Consider the following 23,897-nt stretch of genomic DNA (forward strand, 5'->3'; position numbering starts at 1 on the left):
AATGCAGATTAGTTTTGTGTCTGCTTTATTTACTCTTACCTCTCTTCATTGTAAACATTTTCTGACTAATTTTGAGATTTAGGTAAATTTCACAGCAAATTATTATTAGAATGGAACTCGAGTACCCAGAAGCTGTCAAGATGGTTCAGTGATTTAATGTTGGCGTCCTGCAGCTTTGACTGTAATCAGCAGATGCTCTGGCATTACCATAAATGTTTTCTTAACTGTCTCTGTAAAGAAAAAAGGAGAAGTTTTTTCCTGTTTGGAGTCTGCTGTTTCTGATTAAATTTGATTGGTCTTCTTTTACATAATTAATAGAAGCAGACTTGATAGGGTGCTTGGTTGCATGGTTTAGTTGATTAGGTGGTGTTGGATGATAGGCTGGACACGATGATCTTGAAGGTCTCTTCCAACCTGGTTTGTTCTAATGATTCTAATGATTCTAATATACCATGATGATCTCTAGCCATTAGTTTTAATACCACTTTTGGAGCTGAACATGCTTGCAAGGCTGCTTCAGCCTTCAATCAGAACAGACAAAGGAAAACCAAGTCTGTGTGTAAGAAGCCTGTGTTTCAGTGGAGGTTTTCCTGCCTTCCTCCTTCATGCCTCAGTAAGTGTAAAGTTTTCCAGTCTCTCATTTGTTTGTATTCTACATAACATTTCCTCTGTAAATTTCTCTTTGAGAGGTAGCTTCTGTAAGTGCAAAGATGTGTTGTGTCTTAGATTTCTGGAAAATAACAACTATCCTTTGATACACAGCAAGATTAATTTCACTTAGCTGGTTACCGCTAACCAGTAACTGCAGACAAGTGATTAGGAAAAAGAGGGAACTGCAAATGCTATAGTTGGCTTCTGATGTTGTGGGTTTTTTGGTACCAAAGTGGCTGCTAAGGGTCTAATTATCAGAATATAGGGGCAGTAAATATGTTCAGCACATAAAAGATGCATTAATGATGTTAAACACAGCATTTTAAATTCACAATGAGCAGATTAATTGCCCATGACAATGTGTCTTGAATTTGTCTCGTGATAATTCAGTGATATTTGGAGGAGTCAGTAAAAGCCATCTTTAAAAAAAAAATAATCCTTTTTTACAGTCTTTTGAAATGCTAGTCCCTTTTCAAAGCAATTTGTCACACTTGCTTTGTACAGTTGTTGGTGTCAAATACACATATGGCTGGATCATGTGTAAAGCAGAAACATTTTTCATATCCCATCTCTCTTCTCACATGAGCAGGGCCTAATTACAGTCCATCTCAAAGAGAGGAAATAATTAAGTGAAAGTAATTAAAGCTTCATGTAAAAAGAGAGAGAAAGGAATTGTCAAAGGAGTATATATGTGATCTTGGAGAGCAAGGGGAAGATTAATCACTTTTCCTCTGCCTTTATTTCCCAATATTTACTTTTGTGTAAGGATCTTCTTGAAAATGTAGCGTTTCCTGTTACACAGTTTTGGTCTCTTTGATAGCCTTTGACTGGTTGCTGCAGAGCTTTGTCAGAGGAAAGAAAGGACCATAATAATAATGCTTGAGTAATTAAAGTTACATGGACTGAGATAATTCAGCTTCATCCCATTCCCAGTGTATTCATGAAGGCAATCTTAGATGTTAGTTTATACAGGTTAAACTTCAGAATCAGGTCAGCTTCTCTGCTCTTGAGAAGGACCCATGCTATAAAGAAGCACAGCTATCCTTAAGGTTACATAATGTTGTGTACGTATTTTTTTTCAATCTACTTAGGATTTGGAGTGCTCATAAATACTTTTCCAGATCAGTAAATCACTATGCTCTCACCTGTCATAGCAACAACAGCGCGCAGCACTCTTTTGCCCTACTTCCCTCCAGAGACTTGCTTTAAAACATTTTAAAATGAGATGAGCTTGAGAGCCATATGCTATACTTGTAATCTTTTGGATAATAGTGAGTGACAGCCTACTGTGACCTCTGTGGGCAAGAACTGCCCCAGGACATTGGTCTGGTACCCGTTACAGGAATGTGAGAAAATTATGTTTCTACTCAGCTGCTAAAACTAACACCCACCTAATTTACTTTCAGCTCTAGCCTTTCATCTTCCTGCTGCTCCAAAAACACTCTGTGGATTCCTTTGGAAGCAGATTTTTTTGCTAATTATTATTGTTACTAGTAGGAGTAGTAGCAGTAATATTACTATTACTATTGTTATTATTATTGAAGTGCAACAGGTAATGAGGGAAAGACAATTTTTCCATTTGGTTTGATTTGACAGTACAAGATCTTGCCCTCTACAACTACCTGAAGGGTGGTTGTAGCCAGGAAGGGGTTGGTCTCTTCTCCCAGGCAACCAGCACCAGAACAAGGGGACACAGTCACAAGCTGCGCCAGGGGAAGTCTAGGCTCGAGGTGAGGACAAAGTTCTTCACCAAGAGAGTCATTAGTCATTGGAATGGACTGCCCAGGGAGGTGGTGGAGTCACCATCCCTGGAGGTGTTCAAGAGGGGATTGGACATGGCACCTTGGTGCCATGGTCTAGCCATGGGTCTGTGGTGACAGGTTGGACTCGATGACCCTCGAGGTCTCTTCCAACCTTGTGATACTGTGATCTTTGTGCTCTGCCTTTGAGCACTCCAACCTACCGGTACTCCAACTGCTGATATAAACCTAGGAACAGAAGTTTGGGCTTCAAAAATGGAATACAAATTGTATGGGGTTGTAGCAGTTCTTAGAATAGCTAGGGAATAGCTTATAAACATTTAGTATCATGAATGGTAGATAAGAAATAATTTGGTGTTTAAGTCTTAAAGCAATTACCAGATGTAGTTACATAGGGGTTTTTAAATGTTTATGCTAAATAGTAAATGCATAACAGAAACAATGTTATTTAGAACCCAGTGAGTGGAACGTCATAAATATCAGGTCAGTCTTTAAGACTTGCTTTGTTGTTTGGATTTGTTGGGGCTTTTACATTCCAGAGGCTTCCTACTGTGTCTTCTTCTGCAACATTTGCTATAAAAGGCACAACTTGTGCATTTCTTTTCCATTTAGGTTGTTTTCATCAGTATATTATATATCATTACCCTTTGCAGCTGCCAACAGCTTTCCTTTGATGGCGGCACTCTTTATGCATATTCCTGAAATTCTATATCAAAGTGTACTTTGAAAGCAGTATTCATCTATAGGTAGATGCCATACAGGTAGGTTTGGAGGCTAAATATGTCTAATGCTCAGAGGCATCAGTGGCAGGTTATTATGTGGGGTCTATGTAAATTATCACCATCTGAACAGAAGACAGCTTTAGACTATGAACCTCTGTGTATCTTGTCACGGATCACTAGCTTATACAGCCACCATTTTTGACTCTCAGTTAATTCTAAAGAGGATTTGAAATGACAGGCTACGATATACTTGTGAAAAAAGTGAAAAAAACAAGTAACAAACCACATTTCAGCAACTTAACACAGTCTAAATATGTTAACTTCCAGTTTTATAATTTCCTGGCTTAAATAAGAGAAAATGTTGGTATTTGCCCTGGTTTTTACCTTCAGAGAAATCCTGTAAACACCTTCATAGAATCATAGAATCAACAAGGTTGGAAAAGACCTCAGAGATCATCAAGTCCAACCTGTCACCCAACACCTCATGACTACTAGACCATGGCACCAAGTGCCATGTCCAATCCCCTCTTGAACACCTCCAGGGACGATGACTCCACCACCTCCCTGGGCAGCCCATTCCAATGGCTAACAACTCTCTCTGTGAAGAACTTTCTCCTCACCTCAAGCCTAAACTTCCCCTGGCACAGCTTGAGACTGTGTCCTCTTGTTCTGGTGCTGATTGCCTGGAAGAAGAGACCAACCTCCTCCGGGCTACAACCACCCTTCAGGTAGTCGACAGCAAGAAGGTCTCCCCTGGGCCTCCTCTTCTCCAGGCTAAACCACCCCAGCTCCCTCAGCCTCTCCTTGTAGGGCTTGTGCTCAAGGCCTCTCACCAGCCTCGTTGCCCTTCTCTGGACACGTTCAAGTGTCCCAATGTCCTTCTTAAACTGAGGGGCCCAGAACTGGACACAGTACTCAAGGTGTGGCCTAACCACTGCTGAGTACAGGGGCAGAATGACTTCCCTACTCCTGCTGGCCACACTATTCTTGACTGCATAACATTTCTGGCCACTGCCTGAATACCCACTCCCACTATTAACCTCCATCCATGGAGGTTAATATTTATCTTTTTAACCCCTTAATCCTAACATAAATAAGAAGGTGAATTTATTACTTGTTAGAAATAGAATAGAATAGAATAGAATAGAATAGAATAGAATAGAATAGAATAGAATAGAATAGAATAGAATAGAATAGAATAGAAAGAATAGACCAGGTTGGAAGAGACCTTCAAGATCATCACGTCCAACCTATCATCCAACACTACCTAATCAACTAACCAACATCACACTAAATTGTTTGTCTGGTTTCAAATTAAGATACTTATGCATTTACTACCCAGGGAGGTGGTGAAGTTGCCATTCCTGGAGGTGTTCAAGTAGCATGTTAATGTGGTGCTTCAGGATATTTTCAGTGGTGATGGTAGTTGGGTTATGGTTGGACTCAAAGTTGTCTTTTTCAACCTTACTGATTCTGTGATTCTATTTTATGATTTAATGTCTTAAGAATGATTCAGGCTTAGTGCTGTAATAATCAATAATGGCCCCAAAGTAAGCTTCTGTTTTGAAAAGTTCCATATTGCAGTTTTCTAGAAATTCTCAAATGTACCTTCCTTTGGGGAAAGATGCATGAGAAGTTCCACTTCAATTCCAAGTGAAATAGGGAGGATGCCAATCTCCCAAGCCTGAATTAGCTTCAGACATCTTCAGAGGTTTCTTCTTTCACATAAAACCTTAGGTGATTTCTATCAGTAGTCTGATCCACACTTCTGTTCTCTTTTCATCCTGGCATGACTTTCCTTTAAGTCCCAGCAACATAAAGTTGCATTTCTTGTAACAAAAGTCATTGCCAAATTAGAGGTGAGAATATATTAAACAGAGAGACTGGTCCCAACTCAATGCAAATACAAAGTACATTTTGGACAGATAGGAAAAGGACTGAATGATCAACAGGAACTTAAAGGAGCCTTTGAGAAGATGTAGGTAGGTAAGAGATTAAAAGAATTTTTAAAGGCTTTGCTTTAGGGCCAAGCAAAAGGGAGCTGGCCCAGCATAATTCCTGTCATCACAAATTAGTTTGCTCACAGTTTGTAATTGAATTTCTTTGAAATTTAGTTTCTATAAATCCTCTATGCTAACCTCACTTTGTGCTGACATACTCTATTCTGGCCATGGAAATGAACAAAAAAAACCCCTATATTCACTCTTTCTGAAAACTTTGTCTCATCTTGGTTGAATTTACTTGCTGCTTGTCCCTTGTGATTCACACCTTTTGAACACAACATTCAAGATCAGCAGCAACTTTTAAATGTGCATAGAAATGGTTGTGGTTTTTTAAAGTTCAAAAATCAGTCATACAGTTACTGTCTTCTTTACATTAATCAAATTGTGAAGACTGAGCCTGAAATACTGAAATTTTGAGCAGTTACACATCAAGCAAAGATCATCTGAGTACAGCTGTCACTCCTCTAGGTGTAGAACTGAAGTAAGTCATAACAGCACACAGCACTCTAACATTTCAGGGACATTCTCCAGTCCTACCCGTGTCAGTCAGAGAAATTGTTTTGTAAAAGCTTACACCAATGAAAAGTGGCAATAAAAGGTATTTAAAATACTTTCCGCTATACTGTCCATCAAAGAGCTATCACAGTTTTTATGAGTGATGTTCTGTAATAGCCATGGAAGTTTTAGCTACATAAGCCTTTCATATGATGTCTAAATTCCCCTTCTGGGTGGTAAGGGGAGAATTGCAGAATCACAGAAACAGTCAGGTTGGAAAAGACCCTCAGGATCACCAAATCCAACCCAGAACCCCACCTCACAAGGTTCACCCTTAAACCATATCCCCAAGCACTGCATCCAAACTGCTTTTAAACACACCCAGGGTTGGTGACTCAACCACCTCCCTGGGCAGCACATTCCAATGCCTGACCACTCTTGCTGGGAAAAATGGTTCCTACTGTCCAGTCTAAACCAAACCAGTCACAACTTGAGGCAATTTCCTTTTGATCTATCACTAACTACCTGTGAGATGAGACCAGCACCAGCCCCTCCACAACGTCCTTTCAGGTAGTTGCAGAGAGCAATGAGGTCTCCCCTTAGCCTCCTCTTTTTCAAACTAAACAGCCCCAGCTCATTCGGTTGCTCTTCATAAGAGTTTTGTTGCCCTCCTCTGCACTGGCTCCAGCACCTTTCTTGTATTAAGATGCCCAAAACTGGACACAATACTCAAGGTGTGGCCTCACCACAGCCTCCAATACAGTCAGGCCTTGAGGTCTTCCCCTACTTAAATTTGGATCTGATGTCCATTTACTAGGACCAGGGAGCCGCTCATGGTAGACTTGTGCAGCTCTCCTTCTGGAAGAACTCCCTCTTCTCTACTTCACTTTCTAACTCATGCACTTGTGCCTGTAGAACAAAGGGTTTCCATCTTGTACTCATATTGTCTCCATATTCACACAGGAGAGACCACAGGGTTCACTGTGGCATGGACTGTTTCTGTTTAGTTGTAGGAGAGTTCAGCTCTGCTACCTAAACTCATTGGCTCATCTTCAGCCCAGGAGGGTCCTGGCTCCACACAGCCTGCTTTCAGCAGCAAGCCCCCACTCCCACACACAGATGGGCAGGAAAACAACCCCAAAAAACCCTTTTGGGTTGAGATAAAGAGTTTACTGAGATGATAGCTATACAATTACCTTAGCAGAAGGTATGTGGGTTTTTCTTTGTTTATTGAGGTTAATATTGGACTATCAAAATCATGTTTGGGTTTGTCAATAAATTATCTAATAACCAAGAGTAGTGGAACATTCTGAAACTAGCCATATTAAGGATCTAGCAATCACTAAAAGTCAATAATTCATGTTTGAATATTATTTTGATATCTGTTCTTTCGCAATAACACTGGTTTCACAGTCTGCCCCTTTTTCCCTTCAAATCTCAGAGCACCTGGGCTCTGCTGGAGTCTCCTCCTACCCCAGGTGTGGCCACTTTGCCCTCCCCACCCACTCCCCTTTTTAATCCCCCCCAGAAAAGGCAGAGGCTCCAAGCTGAGCCCATCTGGGCTGAGGGATCCTCCTCTCATCACTGGTGAGTGCCCATGGTGCGCACTGGGTGATGGTGGTGGTGACAACAAAGGCCGGGGGGCCTGGTGGCCCCCCGGTTAGGTAGGAAGAGAGTTGATTGTCCCTCCAGTATTATTCATGGGTGCTGGCTGGGGATGAGCTCCTCTGAGTGGTATCTTCACTGATTGAGTGTTTTGCTCCTGGCTCTGGGATGGGTGGAAAAATGGTGGCGGTGGAGCAGGAGCTGTTTACAGAGTCACAGCATCTGTTTTGGGTTGGTTGTGGTGTTGTTGTTGTTTGTTTTTTAATGGGAAGCAGCATTTCCATTTATTTAGTGCTGAGTAAGATACATGGGGGCTTGTTCCTAAAAATCCTGTGGGCCCTGAGGTGAAGTTTTCCTGGTAATTTAAGCAGGAGCTTTTACAAAGTCCAACCTACCTAATACAATTATTCCTCCTACTTATTACAGCTTCATGGTCTATGACTCAAAGCATTTGTACTCCTGTGCAAATAGTCTGAGGCCTTTCCAACCCCCTCCACCATGGCCACTCTCTCGTGCTTAAAACTTATTTATGTTAAAGCTTACATAGTGACCAAAGAAAACAGCAGTTGCGAGAAAACAAATCTGCCCTGTGCTGTGGGGGGAATCTTCCAAGGTATTCCAAAACAGATAGGGAGCTCATTTCTGGCACCAGAAAGCCTTTTATAAGGTGGATGTGGTTTGCAGTCAGAAACATCTCTGAGCTTGGTTTTCACACAGAACACCTTACTTTTTGAGGGAACTCAACTTTTGGAAGCAAGAATCTGCTGTTTGGGGATGCTTGAAGATGCTCCCAACAGTGCAAGGGCAGAGGAAAGCTTTGAAAAGCTTAGTTCCAAGAGGAACATCCAATCTAAGTATAGAGAAGGGTAGATTTAGACTGAATGTTAGGAACAAGTTTTTTACCATGAGGGTGGTGGAACGCTGGAATAGCTTGTCCACGGAAGTAGTTGATGTGCCATCCTTGGAGATACTCAAGGTGAGGCTCAACAAGGCTCTGAACCAACCTGATTCAGTGCTGGGCCCCATCCTGTTCCATATCTTCATTGATGATCTGGATGAGGGTATTGAGTCCATCATAAGTAAATTTGCTGATGACACCAAGATGGGGGCAGGAGTTGATCTGTTAGAGGGTAGAAGGGCTCTGCAGAGGGACCTTGACAGGCTGGACAAATAAGCAGAGTGCAAGGGCGTGAGATTTAACACATCCAAGTGGAGGGTTCTACATATTGACCACAACAACCCCATGCAGTGCTACAGGCTAGGGTCAGAGTGGCTGGAGAGTGGCCAGGCAGAGAGGGAGCTGGTGGTACTGGTTGACAGCAGCTGAACATGAGTCAGCAGTGTGCCCAGGTGACCAAGAAGGCCAATGGCATCCTGGCCTATATCAGGAACAGTGTGGCCAGCAGGGAGTTCATTCTGCTCCTGGACTCAGCACTGCTTTGGCCACACCTTGAGTCCTGTGTCCAGTTCTGGGCCCCTCAGTTTAGGAAAGATGTTGAGTTGCTGGAACATGTCCAGAGAAGGGCAACAAAGCTGGTGAGGGGTTTGGAGCACAAGCCCTGTGAGGAGGGGCTGAGGGAGCTGTGGCTGCTTAGTCTGGAGAAGAGGCTCAGGGCAGACCTTCTTGCTGTCTACAACTCCCTGAAGGGAGGTTGTAGCCAGGTGGGGGTTGGTCTCTTCTCCCAGGCAGCCGAACAAGAGGATACAGTCTCAGGCTGCACCAGGGGAGGTTTAGGCTGGCTGTTAGGAAGAAGCTCTTCAGAGAAAGTGGCCATTGGAATGGGCTGCCCAGGGAGGTGGTGGAGAAAAGACTGTCTTGAGGCGTTTAAGAAGAGACTGGATATGGCACTTGGTGCCATGGTTTAGTTGATTGGAGGTGTTGGGTGATAGGTTGGACTCAATGGTCTTGAAGGTCTTTTCCAGCCTGGTTTATTCTATTCTGTTTTCCTGTGCTAACATGAGTGCAGCACCAACATCCTGGTGTAGCTGTTCCCTAATGCAAGTTCTGTGTGTTAGGGACAGGGAACCGGAGACCCACTATGGCAGCACACTGGGGAGCAGATGAGGATTATGTTCAGGGCTTCTACTTTTTCCAAGCCAAAGCTGTTTGACGTGAGGGCATGCCCTCAGAGTATCTTCTGGCACAGGCAAGTCATGACTTACAATTTAAAAAGAATTTGCATTTGTGTTAAGGTCAGTATGTGAAAATCTCAGCACAGATGTAGCTTGAGAAATGTGATGGAGCATGTGGAGCACAGACTGAGGAGATCAAAATTATTCCAGTGGGGGTTTGGGCATTTTTCCCTGGTGACTTGGTAAAAGATGTAGTGAGGTTGTAACTGCCATTGTTCTTTCTAATGTCTTGGGTTTGTCGTGCTCCACATCGAGATGCATGCCTATAATACCAACATATGATGCAGAGCTGCTCCTTACATTTGTACACCAGTTGAATAGTTGCAAGTGTTTACATAAAAGCAAAATATGTCCTTAGCACCAAGACTTTTACTGAGAAACTATACAAGGAAATTAAAAGCTTTTCTAAGTCCTTTGTTATTTTAAGTGTTTATTAATAATTAACAAAAATAATCTGTATCTCTACCTTAGTGAGTCCCTTGTAATCATTTTTCTTCTCCATTAAAGGTAATATATAGCAGCATTATGCAGGATTTAAAAATCTCAAACTGATTAGTCTGCAGAAGAGAAGGCTCCGAGGTGACCTCATTGTGGCCTTCCAGTATCTGAAGGGGGCCTACAGGAAGGCTGGGGAAGGACTTCTCAGGATCTCAGGGAGTGATAGGACTAGGGGGAATGGAATGAAGCTGGAGGTGGGGAGATTCAGGCTGGATGTAAGGATGAAATTCTTCCCCATGAGAGTGGTGAAACCCTGGAATGGGTTGTCCAGGGAGGTGGTTGGGGAGCCGTCCCCTGGAGGTGTTTAAGAGCAGGCTGGATGAGGCTCTGTCCAGCCTGATCTAGTGTGGGGTGTCTGTGCCCATGGCAGGGGGGTTGGAACTAGCTGATCCCTGTGGTCCCTTCCAACCCTGAATGATACTATGATACTATTATATTTTACTTCCCCCAGCTCATAACAGGCAAGACTTGTACTACTGATTCTTTTAGGTTTCTTTGTTTTGGGGATCTGGGGGCATTTTTGTTCACATGCTAGTACAACATTTCCTTTGGCTGGATATCAAGTGTGTAGCCTTTCATAGATTCTAAGCAGATCATTATGCATTATTCTGTGCTAGGACACTGTTTAAACTATGGCAGGCTGTTAAGCATAATTTTCTGTCAACTGAATTTCCTGAGCATTGCTGTTAATCAAAGTAATTGTACAAGACTGGTATCTAGATGAGAGGAGCTCTTTGGCTCTAGGTTATGTGAATATGATTTTAAAATGTGTCTGATTAACAGCAGAGATCAGGAAATTCATATCTGTGAAAACTGAATTTTAATAGGTCTGAGGGACCCACAAGAGTTAGATATTGAACAAGGGAAAGAAAAAGATGTAAATGTGAAATTTGGATACTGAGACTTTAAGTAGCATAAAATGCATTCTCTGCCCAGCCTGTGCCTGGAAGCGTTCAGTAGCAGTAAAATCACAACTGTTAGGGGTAAATGTCTTCTAACTCTAGCATTTAGGAAATGTAAATATATATTTAAAGGTTGGTGTGGGGTTTTTATCTCATGGTATTATGATAAGGGTGAATTTTCATTCACCTTTAGAGGACTAGATGTGACCAAACGTGGGAAACTTGTCTCTTTTTACCTTGCTACTACCAGAAGGTACACCTTGCTACATTAGGTGGACAAATAACACATCTCCAGAAATGCAAACTGCTTTCTTAACAAGACTTCATGTAAAAGTGCCTTTCCCTGAGTAGTTTTCTTTAGCCTTCAATAATTGTGGTGGTTTGAGCCTGAACTGGGGCTTCAAAGCTCAGGTGGTGGCAAGGCTGAGAAATCCCTTACCCATTTCCCCCCTCCTCTTCCCCAATAGAGATGGGGGGGGGGGGAAGGAAGGGGAGCAAGTCCACCAAGAAATAATTTGGGTTTGGCTTGGAAGTAGAGAGGCAAAGAATCTTTAAACAGTGTGTGTTTGTATATATATTTATGTAGCAATTACAGGCAGGGTTCACAAGGGTGGATGGGAAAAGGAAAATGAGATACACAACCAGTCCTTTGCAAAATGTGGAAGCAGCAGGGAGGACCACATGGCAGGGGAGTAGCAAGCCAGCAGCAACTCTCTATTGTCCCCACAAAGCAGGAGGAAGGGAGAGGAAGAGAAGGTCAGAGTGGCTGGAGAGCAGCCAGGCAGAGAGGGACCTGGGAGTACTGGTAGATGGCAGGCTGAACACGAGCCTGCAGTGTGCCCAGGCAGCCAAGAGAGCCAATGGCATCCTGGCCTGCATCAAGAACAGTGTGGCCAGCAGGAGCAGGGAGGTCATTCTGCCCCTGTACACTGCACTGGTTAGGCCACACCTCGAGTCCTGTGTCCAGTTCTGGGCCCCTCAGTTTAGGAAGGATGTTGACTTGCTGGAACGAGTCCAGAGAGGAGCAACAAAGTCAGTGAGGGGTTTGGAACACAAGCCCTATGAGGAGAGGTTGAGGGAGCTGGGGTTGCTCAGCCTGGAGAAGAGGAGGCTCAGGGGAGACCTTATTGCTCTCTACAACTACCTGAAGGGAGGTTGTAGACAGGCGGATGATGGTCTCTTCTCCCAGGCAGCCAGTACCAGAACAAGAGGACACAGTCTCAGGCTGTGCCAGGGGAAGTTCAGGTTGGATGTTAGGAAGAAGTTCTATACAGAGAGAGTGACTGGCCATTGGAATGGGCTGCCCAGGGAGGTGGAGTCGCTGTCATTGGAGGTGCTCAGGAGGAGACTTGATGGGGTGCTTGGTGCCATGGGTTAGCTGTTTGGGTGGGTTGAATTGGTTGATGGGTTGGACACGATGATCTTGAAGGTCTCTTCCAACCTGGTTTGGTTTATTCTAAAGAGCAATGACTGTAATGTCCTCCCTTTTATACCCCTGCTGAACAAGGGCGGGAGAGGGGGAGTGGAACAGATCAAGTCAGTTTCCCAGAGGGGAAAACACCCTCCGGGGGGGCGAAAATTCTCACAAGCCCTCCCCCCTCCTCTTTTTAGGATGGGCATGGCCCACCACAATAATGTATTTGAAACAAAGTGCATAGCTGTTGAAATTAATTTCCTTTATTCTGTGGTTTGTTTCAAATATAGTTTACCCCCAAAAGCACAAACTAAATATAGGTATAGACTGATGTCATGGCTCAGAGTAGCTTGGGGAAAAGTCTGTTAATTTCTCTATGGTTTGTGGATTTTCCATGGATACCTTTTTTCTAGGATCATTAAAATGGTGACTGATATCACTAAGCTATCTCCTTGCTGTTGCAGGCAGCCATATCAAATACTGTCTTTATAAGGAGGTATATGATCATTTTCTAGTGACTTACTGTGTTTTGCTTTCACTTCTATATACATGCATTCCAAAACTTCATTACTTTGGTGTTTCAGACAGGTTTTAATATCTAATAGAAATGCATTCATGGCTGTTTATCCTGCTTTGGCAGGGGGGTTGGCCTCGATCTCTGGAGGCCCCTTCCAACCTCTAATAGTCTGTTTGCCCTCTACAACTACCTGAAGGGTTGTTGTGGCCGGGAGGGGGTTGGTCTCTTCTCCCAGGCAACCAGCACCAGAACAAGGGGACACAGTCTCAAGCTGCGCCAGGGGAGGTTTAGACTCGAGGTGAGGAGGAAGTTCTTCACCGAGCGAGTCATTCGTCATTGGAACGGGTTGCCCAGGGAGGTGGTTGAGTCACTGTCCCTGGAGGCGTTCAAGAGGGGATTGGTCGTGGCACTTGGTGCCATGGTCTAGTCATGGGGTCTGTGCTGATAGGTTGGACTTGATGATCCTCGAGGTCCTTTCCAACCTTAGTTATACTGTGATACTGTGATTATTCTTGTGCTTACTATGTCAGTTAATTGTGACTTGGGGCATTTCTTGAACATAAGTAACTACATGATTTGTAGCCTTTATCACACTGAACTAAGGAAGTCCAGGTTGTCATCTTCTAGTCACATGATAACCTGCAGCAGCTTGCAGCACTGTAGTTTTAAATTCATATGCAAGGTGCATTAAATTACCAGCCTCAACAGTTAGAGGTTGAAAATGCAGTTCTTCAGTTTTGCCACTGGAAGCATAGGATTTGAGGGAGGTGTAGTACCAATCCCAAGTCATGACAGTGGAATGGTGGGGGTACTAAATCACCAATGCATGCAAGTTTTGAAGCAGTGTGTGAAGCAGTACAGCAGTGAAGAGCTTGGGGTTAGCACAAGTTAATTCCTGTTTGACTAAAAAAAATTGGCAGAGTAGAGATAAGTGTTTCTGAGGAATTAGTGACTCTCTTCACCTTGCTTGTATCTAGCTAATTTTGAACTTCAACATAAATGGAAATGATCCTTCACTGTGATAAGAAGAAATCCACCAGCAGCATACGTACCTCAACTATTATAGCAGTTAATTCTTTAGGTGCATGTTTGCCAAAGTCTAGGACTGGAAGTAAATAAGTAAATATGTATGCTTTCTGTGCCAAGCTTAAAGTTCAGTCTTTCTGAATGTGATTCACAACCAGTTTACTAAGCAGGGAAACCACTTACCTACAATACTGGACTTGGACTTAGGCATAGAAATGTTACATGGAGAAGTTCCTCCTTGACTGACAGAACATACACAGTAAAGATACCACTTGATTTAGAATAGAGTAAACCAGGTTGGAAGAGACCTTCAAGATCATTAAGTCCAGCCTATCATCCAACACCATCTAATCAACTAAACCATGGCACCAAGCACCCCATCCAGCCTCCTCCTAAACACCTCCAGTGATGGTGACTCCACCACCTCCCCAGGCAGCCCATTCCAGTAGTCAATCACTCCTTCTGTGAAGAACTTCTTCCTAACATTCAGCCTAAACCTCTCCTGGTGCACCTTGAGACTGTGTCCTCTTGTTCTGGTGCTGGTTGCCTGGGAGAAGAGATCAGCCCCCACCTGTCCACAACCTCCTTTCAGGTAGTTGTAGAGAGCAGCCTCCTTTCCAGGCTATTTCAGCTGCTTTCTTAACTTTGAGATGATAAAACTGAGTTGAGATAAAATGTGTCCAAATAATAATTTTTTTCTAATTGACACTAAGTGTTCAATATTGTTTGTAGTATGGCTGAGGCCAAAGCATTCTGGTTGTTTAGGAAGTGCTGTTAATCAATAGCATAGTGTTGTGTATTGAGAACATGACACTGTGATTATTGGGGTTTTTTTCAGTGTCATCTTCACTTCTTCACTGCACAGGAATTACAAAAGATAGGCCAAGGACTCCTCACAGAAACTGGCCAGTGATGAAACTGGCCACCTTTCCTGATCCCATTCCTTATTGCTGCAGGACCCCTCAGACAAGGGAAAAGCACTGAATGCTCTGCTCAGTAATCTATGCTGAGAAAGTCACAAATACCCAAATGATTACTGCTCTTTTAAGGGGAGAAAAAAGACACAGCTTGTGGTGGGCTGAGATTTCCTCCCCCAACATTAACTTTGCCAGACTAACTCAGTTGAAAGCAAATGGAAATCTTTAACAAAATTTTAAGGCATAGTTTAAAACTACCACACAGCTGTACCCATCTTTACTCGGTCACTATCCCCACACCGCTGTTGCAGGGTATAGGCAGCAAGTTATAGGCTGTACCTTTCTGCAAGGCTAAATTGGTCACTGAGTATCAAAGCAGGGCAGGAATTTAGACAGGTCCTAACATCTACTACTGCTTCATAGCTGACTCGCAGCCTTTCTCTGATTAGACAATTTGCTATTCACTCTAAGGAACCTTACTCTGCCCCTCGCAAACTGCGAGAAACTGGGGAAAATATCGCTGTTACTTTGAGGTCTCAGTTCTTAAGTGTTCACTGCCTCTGTGATTCAGCCTAGTTCATCATAGCTAATGGAAGGAGTGAAGTAGTTAAATGAACTGCAAAGTAATTAAAATTTGGTTGTTGGTACTTTCCTTCAGTGCCTAATTTATTTTTGCCCTTTTTAAAGTCCAACACCTACACTTGTAGGGGAAGATTTGCCTTTGCTTGAAGTAGAGAAGGCCATGTTTAATCTCTGACTTAGAAAAGAATGTAAACGTCTTGTAACTGAGGAGAGAAACTTGGCAGAATTAGGTTGGATGTGTTGGAATATTGTGTTGTTGTTTTAACTAATTGTATGCCTCAATTACAAGCACACCAGTAGAATAGAATAGAATAAACCAGGTTGGAAGAGACCTCCAAGATCATCACATCCAACCTATCATTCAACTCACCTAATCAACCAAACCATGCAACCAAGCACCCTATCAAGTCTTCTCCTGAACACTTCCAATGATGGTGACTCCACCACGTCCCTGGGCAGTCCATTCCAATGGGCAATCACTCTCTGTGTAGAACTTCCTCCTAACCTCCCGCCTAGAATAAACCTTTATTTAGAATAAACCAAACCAGGTTGGAAGAGACCTTCAAGATAGAAAATAACCAATTAAGATGTGACACACATGCTTCCTAAAAGAGTATATAACCTTACTGTATAACGTAATAAGCATCTTTGCCTGGTAACATCTGGGCCTGGAAGCTGTGCTGGTACTGACTCTAGGGGGATCGAACACCAAAACCATATTACTGCATATACTTAATGTCTGATTAGATGGCAATATGTCTTTTGCTGTAAATAAGGTATTGATTTTCAAAACAAATATTTTTTCCCTCTGCCCCTAAACTGGATGTAAACAAAAAGGGCCATGGTACAGCTAGGATTTTGTATATTGCTACAGGTGGCATGCTTTCATCAGCCTGCAAATGTGTGTTCAGAGTCAATAAATACAGACAGGATATTTAAGAGTGTGTGCCAGGCATATTTTAATTACATATTATGGGTTTATTCATAGTATCAGTCAGGGTTGGAAGGGACCACAAGGATCAGCTAGTTCCAACCCCCCTGCCATGGGCAGGGACACCCCACACTAGATCAGGCTGGACAGAGCCTCAACCAGCCTGCTCTTAAACACCTCCAGGGACGGGGCCCCAACCACCTCCCTGGACAACCCATTCCAGGGCTTCACCATGAGAGTGGTGAAGAACCTCCTCCTCACATCTAGCCTGAATCTCCCCACCTCCAGCTTCATTCCATTCCCCCTAGTCCTATCACTACCTGAAATCCTGAGAAGTCCTTCCCCAGCCTTCCTGTAGGCCCCCTTCAGATACTGGAAGGCCACAATGAGGTCACCTTGGAGCCTTCTCTTCTGCAGACTGAACAGCCCCAACTCCTTCAGTCTGTCCTCATAGGAGAGGTGCTCCAGCCCTCTGATCATCCTTGTGGCCCTTCTCTGGACACGTTCCAGCACCTCCACATCCCTCTTGTAATAGGGGCTCCAGAACTGGACACAGTACTCCAGGTGGGGTCCCACCAGGGCTGAGTAGAGGGGGAGGATCACCTCCCTCGACCTGCTAGCCACACTTCTCCTGATGCAGCCCAGGATCTGATTGGCTTTGTGGGCTGCAAGTGCACACTGAGAGCTCATGTTGAGCTTCTTGTCCACCAGCACCCCCAAGTCTCTCTCCTCAGGGGTGCTTTCCAGCCTGTCACTGCCCAGCCTGGATTTGTGCCTGGGATTGCCTTAACCCAGATGCAGGACCCTGCACTTGCTCTTACTGAACTTCATGAGGTTGGCTTGTGCCCACCTCTCCAGCCTGTCAAGGTCCCTCTGGATGGCCTCCCTTCCCTCCAGCCTGTCTGCTGCACCACACAGCTTGGTGTCATCAGCAAACTTGCTGAGGGTGCACTCAATGCCACTGTCCATGTCACCCACAGAGATGTTGAACAAGACAGGTCCCAGGACTGATCCCTGAGGGACTCCGCTTGTCCCTGGCCTCCACTGGGACATGGAGCCATTGACAGCCACTCTCTGGGTGGGGCCATCAAGCCAGTTATTACATAAAACTATTAAGATGTGTTCATACCCAATCTCTGGCCTCCTGTGATTCAGCAAATCTGAAATGAGTGCTGCTTCCTCTTCAGGGTCAGATTATTTTCCATAGTATGAAATAGAAATTACATTTTTCAGCTAAGTGTGAAATGTGGTGGTTAATTAAATTTTAATTAAGAATTGCTTATCTGGTTTGGAAGACAATGGGGGGAAAAATATTTATTTTCTTCTACTTGCCAAAAGGTGATCCCACTTACAAAATTCACTGAGATTGTCCAAGAAAGTGTGTAAAATCCTCATCCATCATGGAGAGCCCCTGGTCAGGGAATGACAGTGCAGTAAATATCTTCAGCAGCTGCCTTTTAATGTACAAGCTGTTTTCAGTAGGAATTTTCAGCACTCACATAAAACACACTGTCATGAGTGACTGCCTGTGCTCCAAAGTCATTACTATTGGGATGATGGAACATCTTTCAGCGAATAACCAAAAAACTTTAAATGTCATGTCAAGTTTGTTGAAGCCGTTTTCAAGCCTTGCTCAAGGTTACATGAATATTGAGTACTCCTGGTTTTTCAAAAGTTTGAGATCTGAGAGAGAGAGAGAGAGAGCACTCACATGCTGGGTCTGAGACCAGTCACTTGATTTGGTGAGGAGAACAGGGAAAGAAATCTCTCTATTAGTGTGCGTCAACCCCGCACTACTCCTGGATATTAACTTGTAAAGAGTACAACTTCTGACAGTCAAAGCCAATGATGTTTAGCATAAAGTAGCAAGTTATGCAAATTTCAAAAATCACTTAGCTGCCTAAAAAGATCACAAAGGAAAGAAAAATTGTTACAGTGGATGATTAAATTGAAATAGGTTTTTAAAATACATTTAAAAAAACTTGAACAATCAAGAAAGTATGTAGGAAATATAATTAACCGGGTAAAACTTTGGAAGGCACCAAGAGGTGCTGAATACTCTGTTTTCTCTTTGACTCCAGCAAGAAAGGAGGATCTTGTCAGGCTCTATCTGTAATTTCATAGGAAATATGGAGGCTAATCTGAAGAAGTCATGTAAAGCCTGTATCATTTCCAGGAGTTCAAGCCAATGGCTTTTGGAGTGACAGTTTCTGTCTGGTGTCCTTGGCAATCATTGCTGCTTCTTGTACATCATCTGCATGGAAAATATTCATAGAATCATAGAATGGTCTGGGTTAGAAGTGATCTATAAATGTCATTCTAGTCCAACCCCCTCTGCAGTAAGCAGGGACATCAACTAGATCAAGTTGCCCAGGGCCCTGTCAAGCCTCACTTTGAATATCTTCAAGGATGGGGTCACAACCACCTCCCTGGGCAACCTGTTCCAGTGTCCCACCACCCTCATGGTAAAGAGTTTGTTCCTTAATTTGTCTGGTTAAGAGGTCTTTTAAAATACTCAGCTTCAGTGTTTCATAATATAAAGCGTGAAATAAGGTTTGTTTGGTTTATCTTCTGCAGAGAATCAGAAAGGACAACTAGAGAAGTCCTGTTCCCACCACAACACCAGTTTAAACTTGGCAAGAAGCCCAGTCACCAAAGAGGTTTCTTACGATGTGGAAACAAGTTCTACAGCTTGGAATAAGGCTGCTGGGAGAAAGGAAGCCTGTCATGGAGAAGGCAACAAAGAGAAGAAAATAGATCGTGTTGGATCTCCTTCTAAGGCAGAAGCTATTCCAGAAGTAGATGCTCTCCTGGCAAGGCTGCGAGCGCTATAGAAGAATCGTATGGAGGATTAAATCAGAGCTCCAAACAAGCTGTAATAGCCTACATCTCCCGTTTTCTGCTACTGATGTCATATACTTCTGAGTTCCCAGCTTCTCTGTGGATGAATGATTGACTTTTAAACTGTTTGTGTGCAAGACTGTGCAAAAAGGATGCCATAGTTCTTCATAATTGCAAGGTTGTTTTTGTTACATGTCTTTAGCTACTGAGCATACAAAAAAACACCAGAAGAAAACAGATTCTGCATTATTCCAAGACACAAGTCTTATAGTAGACAAACTGCTGACCATGTGTTCTGAGAGCTTTCCCAAATATGAATACCTTTTAAATATTGTCAAGTTGTCATGCCTGGGAATAAGGGTCAGTAAATAACAGAAAAGGTGTTCTTATATTTTCTACTGCAATTTCTATATGTAAGAGACTTTAGCACCTACAAGGTATTACAGCAGTATCCTTTGCAATTATAGTAATAGGAAAAATGCATCATAGAAACCATGCACATTCCACTTTGACTTCAGCAAAGAGCACCTAAGCTCACTGCATTTTATATATATATATATATTTATGTATACACAAAATGGAAATCCATGGCAGTAAATGAGAAATCTATGCAAATTATATACTTTGTGTGGTCAATCTGTCACCCTTGTGAAGCTTAGTTATGATTATTATAACCAAATAATATATACCATTTCTGTGATTGCAAGGCTTTGCAATTGTCTATTGGGGGGATGGGGGGGGGGAAGTTGGTGTGTCTTCACAGTTATTTACCAGTGCAATGTTTTACCTTTTCATGTGAGCTAATATGTTTCTATAAAAGGAACATGTAATGGAAACGGTTTATACAACTGACTTTTGCACAAACTCATTTCCCAGTAGCCTCTGACATCTTATTTTCTAGAGCAGTGAGAAGCTTTCACAGAGCTGCATCTCTTATTGTTCTGTCATTGTACATTGGTATCCCTTTGCTAGTGTATTTATTAATTGCACATCATAAAGGATTGCTACCTGTCACCAGGAAGCTACTATGAGCATTTTTGTTCCATTATTTAAATCTTCCTTATTGTAAGAGTGTGTTAAGTGTCTAATATCTTTGTGAATTACTCTATTTTTCTTTACAAAATGCTGCAAAATATATCCTTCTGCAAGAGTCAGTTACATGAAACCAGTGTTTCAATGCTCCAGCGCTTTTTATATCCCTGTTTAAGTTGCCTTCGTACTTCCTGCACTACACATTAATAAAGTTAATTAGAACTCTGAAACTGAGCCTGCTTTTACCTGCTGCATGGAGGGGTTTTCAGTCATCATAGGAATCAATCTCATGTTTCTGGGGCTGCTCTTACTGTCATTACATTCTAATTACATTTCCCAACTTATCTGAAAAAAACAAACAAGAGGTATAAGCAGAAGTTGTGGAAAGATACTGAGAGAGATCATCAGACAGACATTTCTGCTGCTCTCCTTACAAACAATGGGCAAAGCTGTCATAGAAGGCTGCCTTTAGTAACTTGGAATTGCATAGAGTAACCATAAAGTTGGGGCATAATCCATCTTTAGTGGATAACTACAAATAGGTTAGAATTAACCAGGTTGGAAGTGACCTTTGAGATCATTGAGTCCAACCTATCACCCGACACTACCTAATCAACTAAACCATGGCACCACATGTCCCCTCTAGTCTCTTCCTAAACACCTCCAGTGATGGTGACTCCACCACCTCCCTGGGCAGCCCATTCCAAGGGCAAATGACCCTTTCTGTGAAGAACTTTTTCCTAACATCCAGCCTAAAATGCAACTGCTGCTGGCTGTTCCACTAAAGTCTTCTGTGCCCTGACTCTTTAAGACTGACAACTTCTGTTTACAGGGTACAGTAAAAATTACTATCTGCAAAGTGCAATGTGTTTGACTAAATAAAATGGTGTTTCAAACACAAAATATGTGTTAAAAGAGGAAAAAATGTAGCTATTTACTGGATGTCTTCACTTTCTGAGGACATGCTAAAATAAAATGATAAGGTGTAGAGAACTGCCTGTGAAATACTGGCAGGATGACCAAGTGAAGGAGGAAGCATAAATTTATTTTCCTGAACACAGTAAAGTTGTTCATTTGAATTAGTGGGTAACAGTGTGCAGAAGAAAGCTGACAGTTCAGGACACTTCAGAGCAGTTTATCAGGCAAAGAAAAGTTACAAAGCTATCTATCCACTGACATTTTCAAAGCAATAACAACTGAGCATCTTCTAATTTTAAAATATTTACATTAAAAATTATAGGCTCTCAGGTGCCTTGTCTTACTGTCAGACAAGCTTTTGGAGGTGTATTGCAGGGCTTTTAGTCCTTCTGAGATACTGTGTTTCTGAATTAATCCTTTTAAGCAGTCATCAAGCTAATTCACCGTTTCTTTTGTATAGCTAGAAGAAAGGGAAAAAAACAACCCTATACATTGTCTTAGAATCCTTGTAAATACAGTGTGTAGTTCTCTTCTCCTGCAGTATTTCTCTGTACCATCGTAGGCTGATGTATACGGAGTTCAAGTACACAGTTCAGTAGGCAGTAAGTTTCTTTCTACATTTCAAACTTCTTTAATCTCCCTTAGAAGCAAACAAGTTCACAGGACTCTTTTGGTAGGAAAAGGAATTTGTATTTCCTAATTTCTGGATAAGGGTATTGAGTCCATCATCAATAAATTTGCAGATGACACCAAGCTGGGGGCAGGAATTGATCTGTTAGAGGTCTGCAGAGGGACCTGGACAGGCTGGATGGATGGGCAGAATCCCAGTGGCATGAGATTTAACAGATCTAAGTGCCGGGTTCTACACATTAGTCACAACAACCCCATGCACTGCTACAGGATGGGGTCAGAGTGGCTGGAGAGTGGCCAGGCAGTAAGGGACTGGGGGTACTGGTTGATAGTAGCCTGAACATGTGGCAACTGTGTATCCAGGTGGCCAAGAAGGCCAATGGCATCCTGGCCTGGATCAGGAACAGTGTGGCCAGCAGGAGCAGGGAGGGTACTGGTTAGGCCATGCCTTGAGTCCTGTGTCCAGTTCTGGGCCCCTCAGTTTAGGAAAGATGTTGAGTTGCTGGAATGTGTCCAGAGAAGGGCAACAAAGCTGGTGAGGGGTTTGGAGCACAAGCCCTATGAGGAGAGGCTGAGGGAGCTGGGCTTATTTAGGCTGGAGAAGAGGAGGCTCGGGGGAGACCTTATTGCCCTCTACAACTCCCTAAATGGAGGCTGTAGCCAGGTGGGGGTTGGTCTCTTCTCCCAGGCAACCATCACCAGAACAAGAGGACACAGTCCCAAGCTGTGCCAGGGGAGGTTTAGGCTGGATGTTAGGAAGAAGTTCTTCATAGGAGTTATTTGCCATTGGAATGGGCTACCCAGGGAGGTGGTGGAGTCATCATCACTGGAAGTGTTTAGGTGTTTAGTTGATTAGATAGTGTTGGATGATAGGTTGGACTCAATGATCTCAAAGGTCTCTTCCAAGGTGTTTAATTCCTTTCCCATTCCATTCCATTCCATTCCATTCCATTCCATTCCATTCCATTCCATTCCATTCCATTCCATTCCATTGAAAATAACTTTTAAATATTATGTATTCTATGCTTTGATGTTGTTGTTAAAGTATAGAACTCAACTCCCAAATTATAGGGAGTTAATTGCTTTAATTATGTTTATAAAATAATTCATTTATTCAGTTTAAAATTTAAAGCTAATTCAATAAAGAAAAAATACTTAGGGTAGACCTTTATTGGTCTGTGCTAGTTATTTTTAGTAAGTATCAAATCTATTCCTTGTGCTAAGGGTTTGAGCTCTATACCACTTGTGCGAGGAACTGTAGAAGGTTTCACAGACCGTGTAAAATCCTCTCTTTCTGTAATTCACACCTAAAAATTAAATCCTTCTAAGAAGAGCTTCCTGATTTCTTCGAACATGACTGTTGAGATAAAGGTATTTGGAGTAATCTTGTCAGGTACATTCCACTGCTCCTTCTCTGCCGGAGCAGCAGACAGAAGGCACAAACACCCATGGCTTTTTCCTCCCAGTAAAACTGTAAAGGTCTAACACATCTTTTTTTGATTCTTCACATTCATTTTGAGTGACTTGTCATTTCACTCAGTAGAAGAACTTTGATTACTACATCAATTGTTACTTTATGTACCATATAATTCATGGCAGTGGTCTAAATTCATATGTAGTATTCTAAAGTTTTGACGTTACCCAGGTAAGAATGTTTGTGATCAGTCTCTTCAAGCTGCACGCAAGCAAGTTTGACACCTGGCTTATGGATCGTAGGTAATATACTACTGTGTGTAAACCCAGAAGGAAAAATAATGGTAGCAACGTCTTTGCAATATACTACAATAACATCAAGAGGTTGTGGCTGCCGTGAGATGTGATATTGCTCTGGATCAGGCATTTCATTAAAGAAGAATGGACCAGCAACATGGACAAGATTGTACTTACTTCTGTTAAGTATTGTATTTACTTCTATTCTGCAGAATAGGAATAGGAATAGGAATAGGAATAGGAATAGGAAAGAATAGAATAGAATAGAATAGAATAGAATAGAATAGAATAGAATAGAATAGAATAGAATAGAATAGAATAGACCAGACCAGGTTGGAAGAGACCTTTGAGATCATCGAGTCCAACCTATCATCCAACACTATATAATCAACTAAACCATGGCACCAAGCACCCCATCCACTCTCTTCCTAAACACTTCCAGTGATGATAACTCCACCACCTCCTTGGGCAGCCCATTCCAATGGCCAATCATTCTTTCTATGAAAAACTTCTTCTTAGGTGACTGGAAAGAGCACACATTGGAAAAAAACAACCAAATATATCTGCAGTTATAAACAGCTCTCCTCTAACAGTTTTCCTTGGTTTACCT

The 23,897-nt window shown here is 42.6% G+C and overlaps 1 protein-coding gene across 2 annotated transcripts in view; it reads left to right on the plus strand.

Moving 5' to 3' along the window:
• Window positions 1-20,250, plus strand: part of DIAPH3 (diaphanous related formin 3) — a 326,528-nt gene extending 306,278 nt beyond the window's left edge. For both annotated transcript variants that reach the window (XM_068158905.1, XM_068158906.1), the window contains one exon: window positions 18,734-20,250. In XM_068158905.1, the coding sequence (XP_068015006.1) occupies window positions 18,734-18,990 (257 nt within the window). In that variant the 3' untranslated portion in view covers window positions 18,991-20,250. The remainder of the gene's footprint in view (window positions 1-18,733) is intronic.
• Window positions 20,251-23,897: the final 3,647 nt, after the last annotated feature.

The sequence above is a fragment of the Melanerpes formicivorus genome, unplaced genomic scaffold (assembly GCF_026170545.1).
Source record: "Melanerpes formicivorus ecotype bairdi unplaced genomic scaffold, bMelFor1.0.p_v2 SCAF_44, whole genome shotgun sequence".
Taxonomy (NCBI): domain Eukaryota; kingdom Metazoa; phylum Chordata; class Aves; order Piciformes; family Picidae; genus Melanerpes; species Melanerpes formicivorus.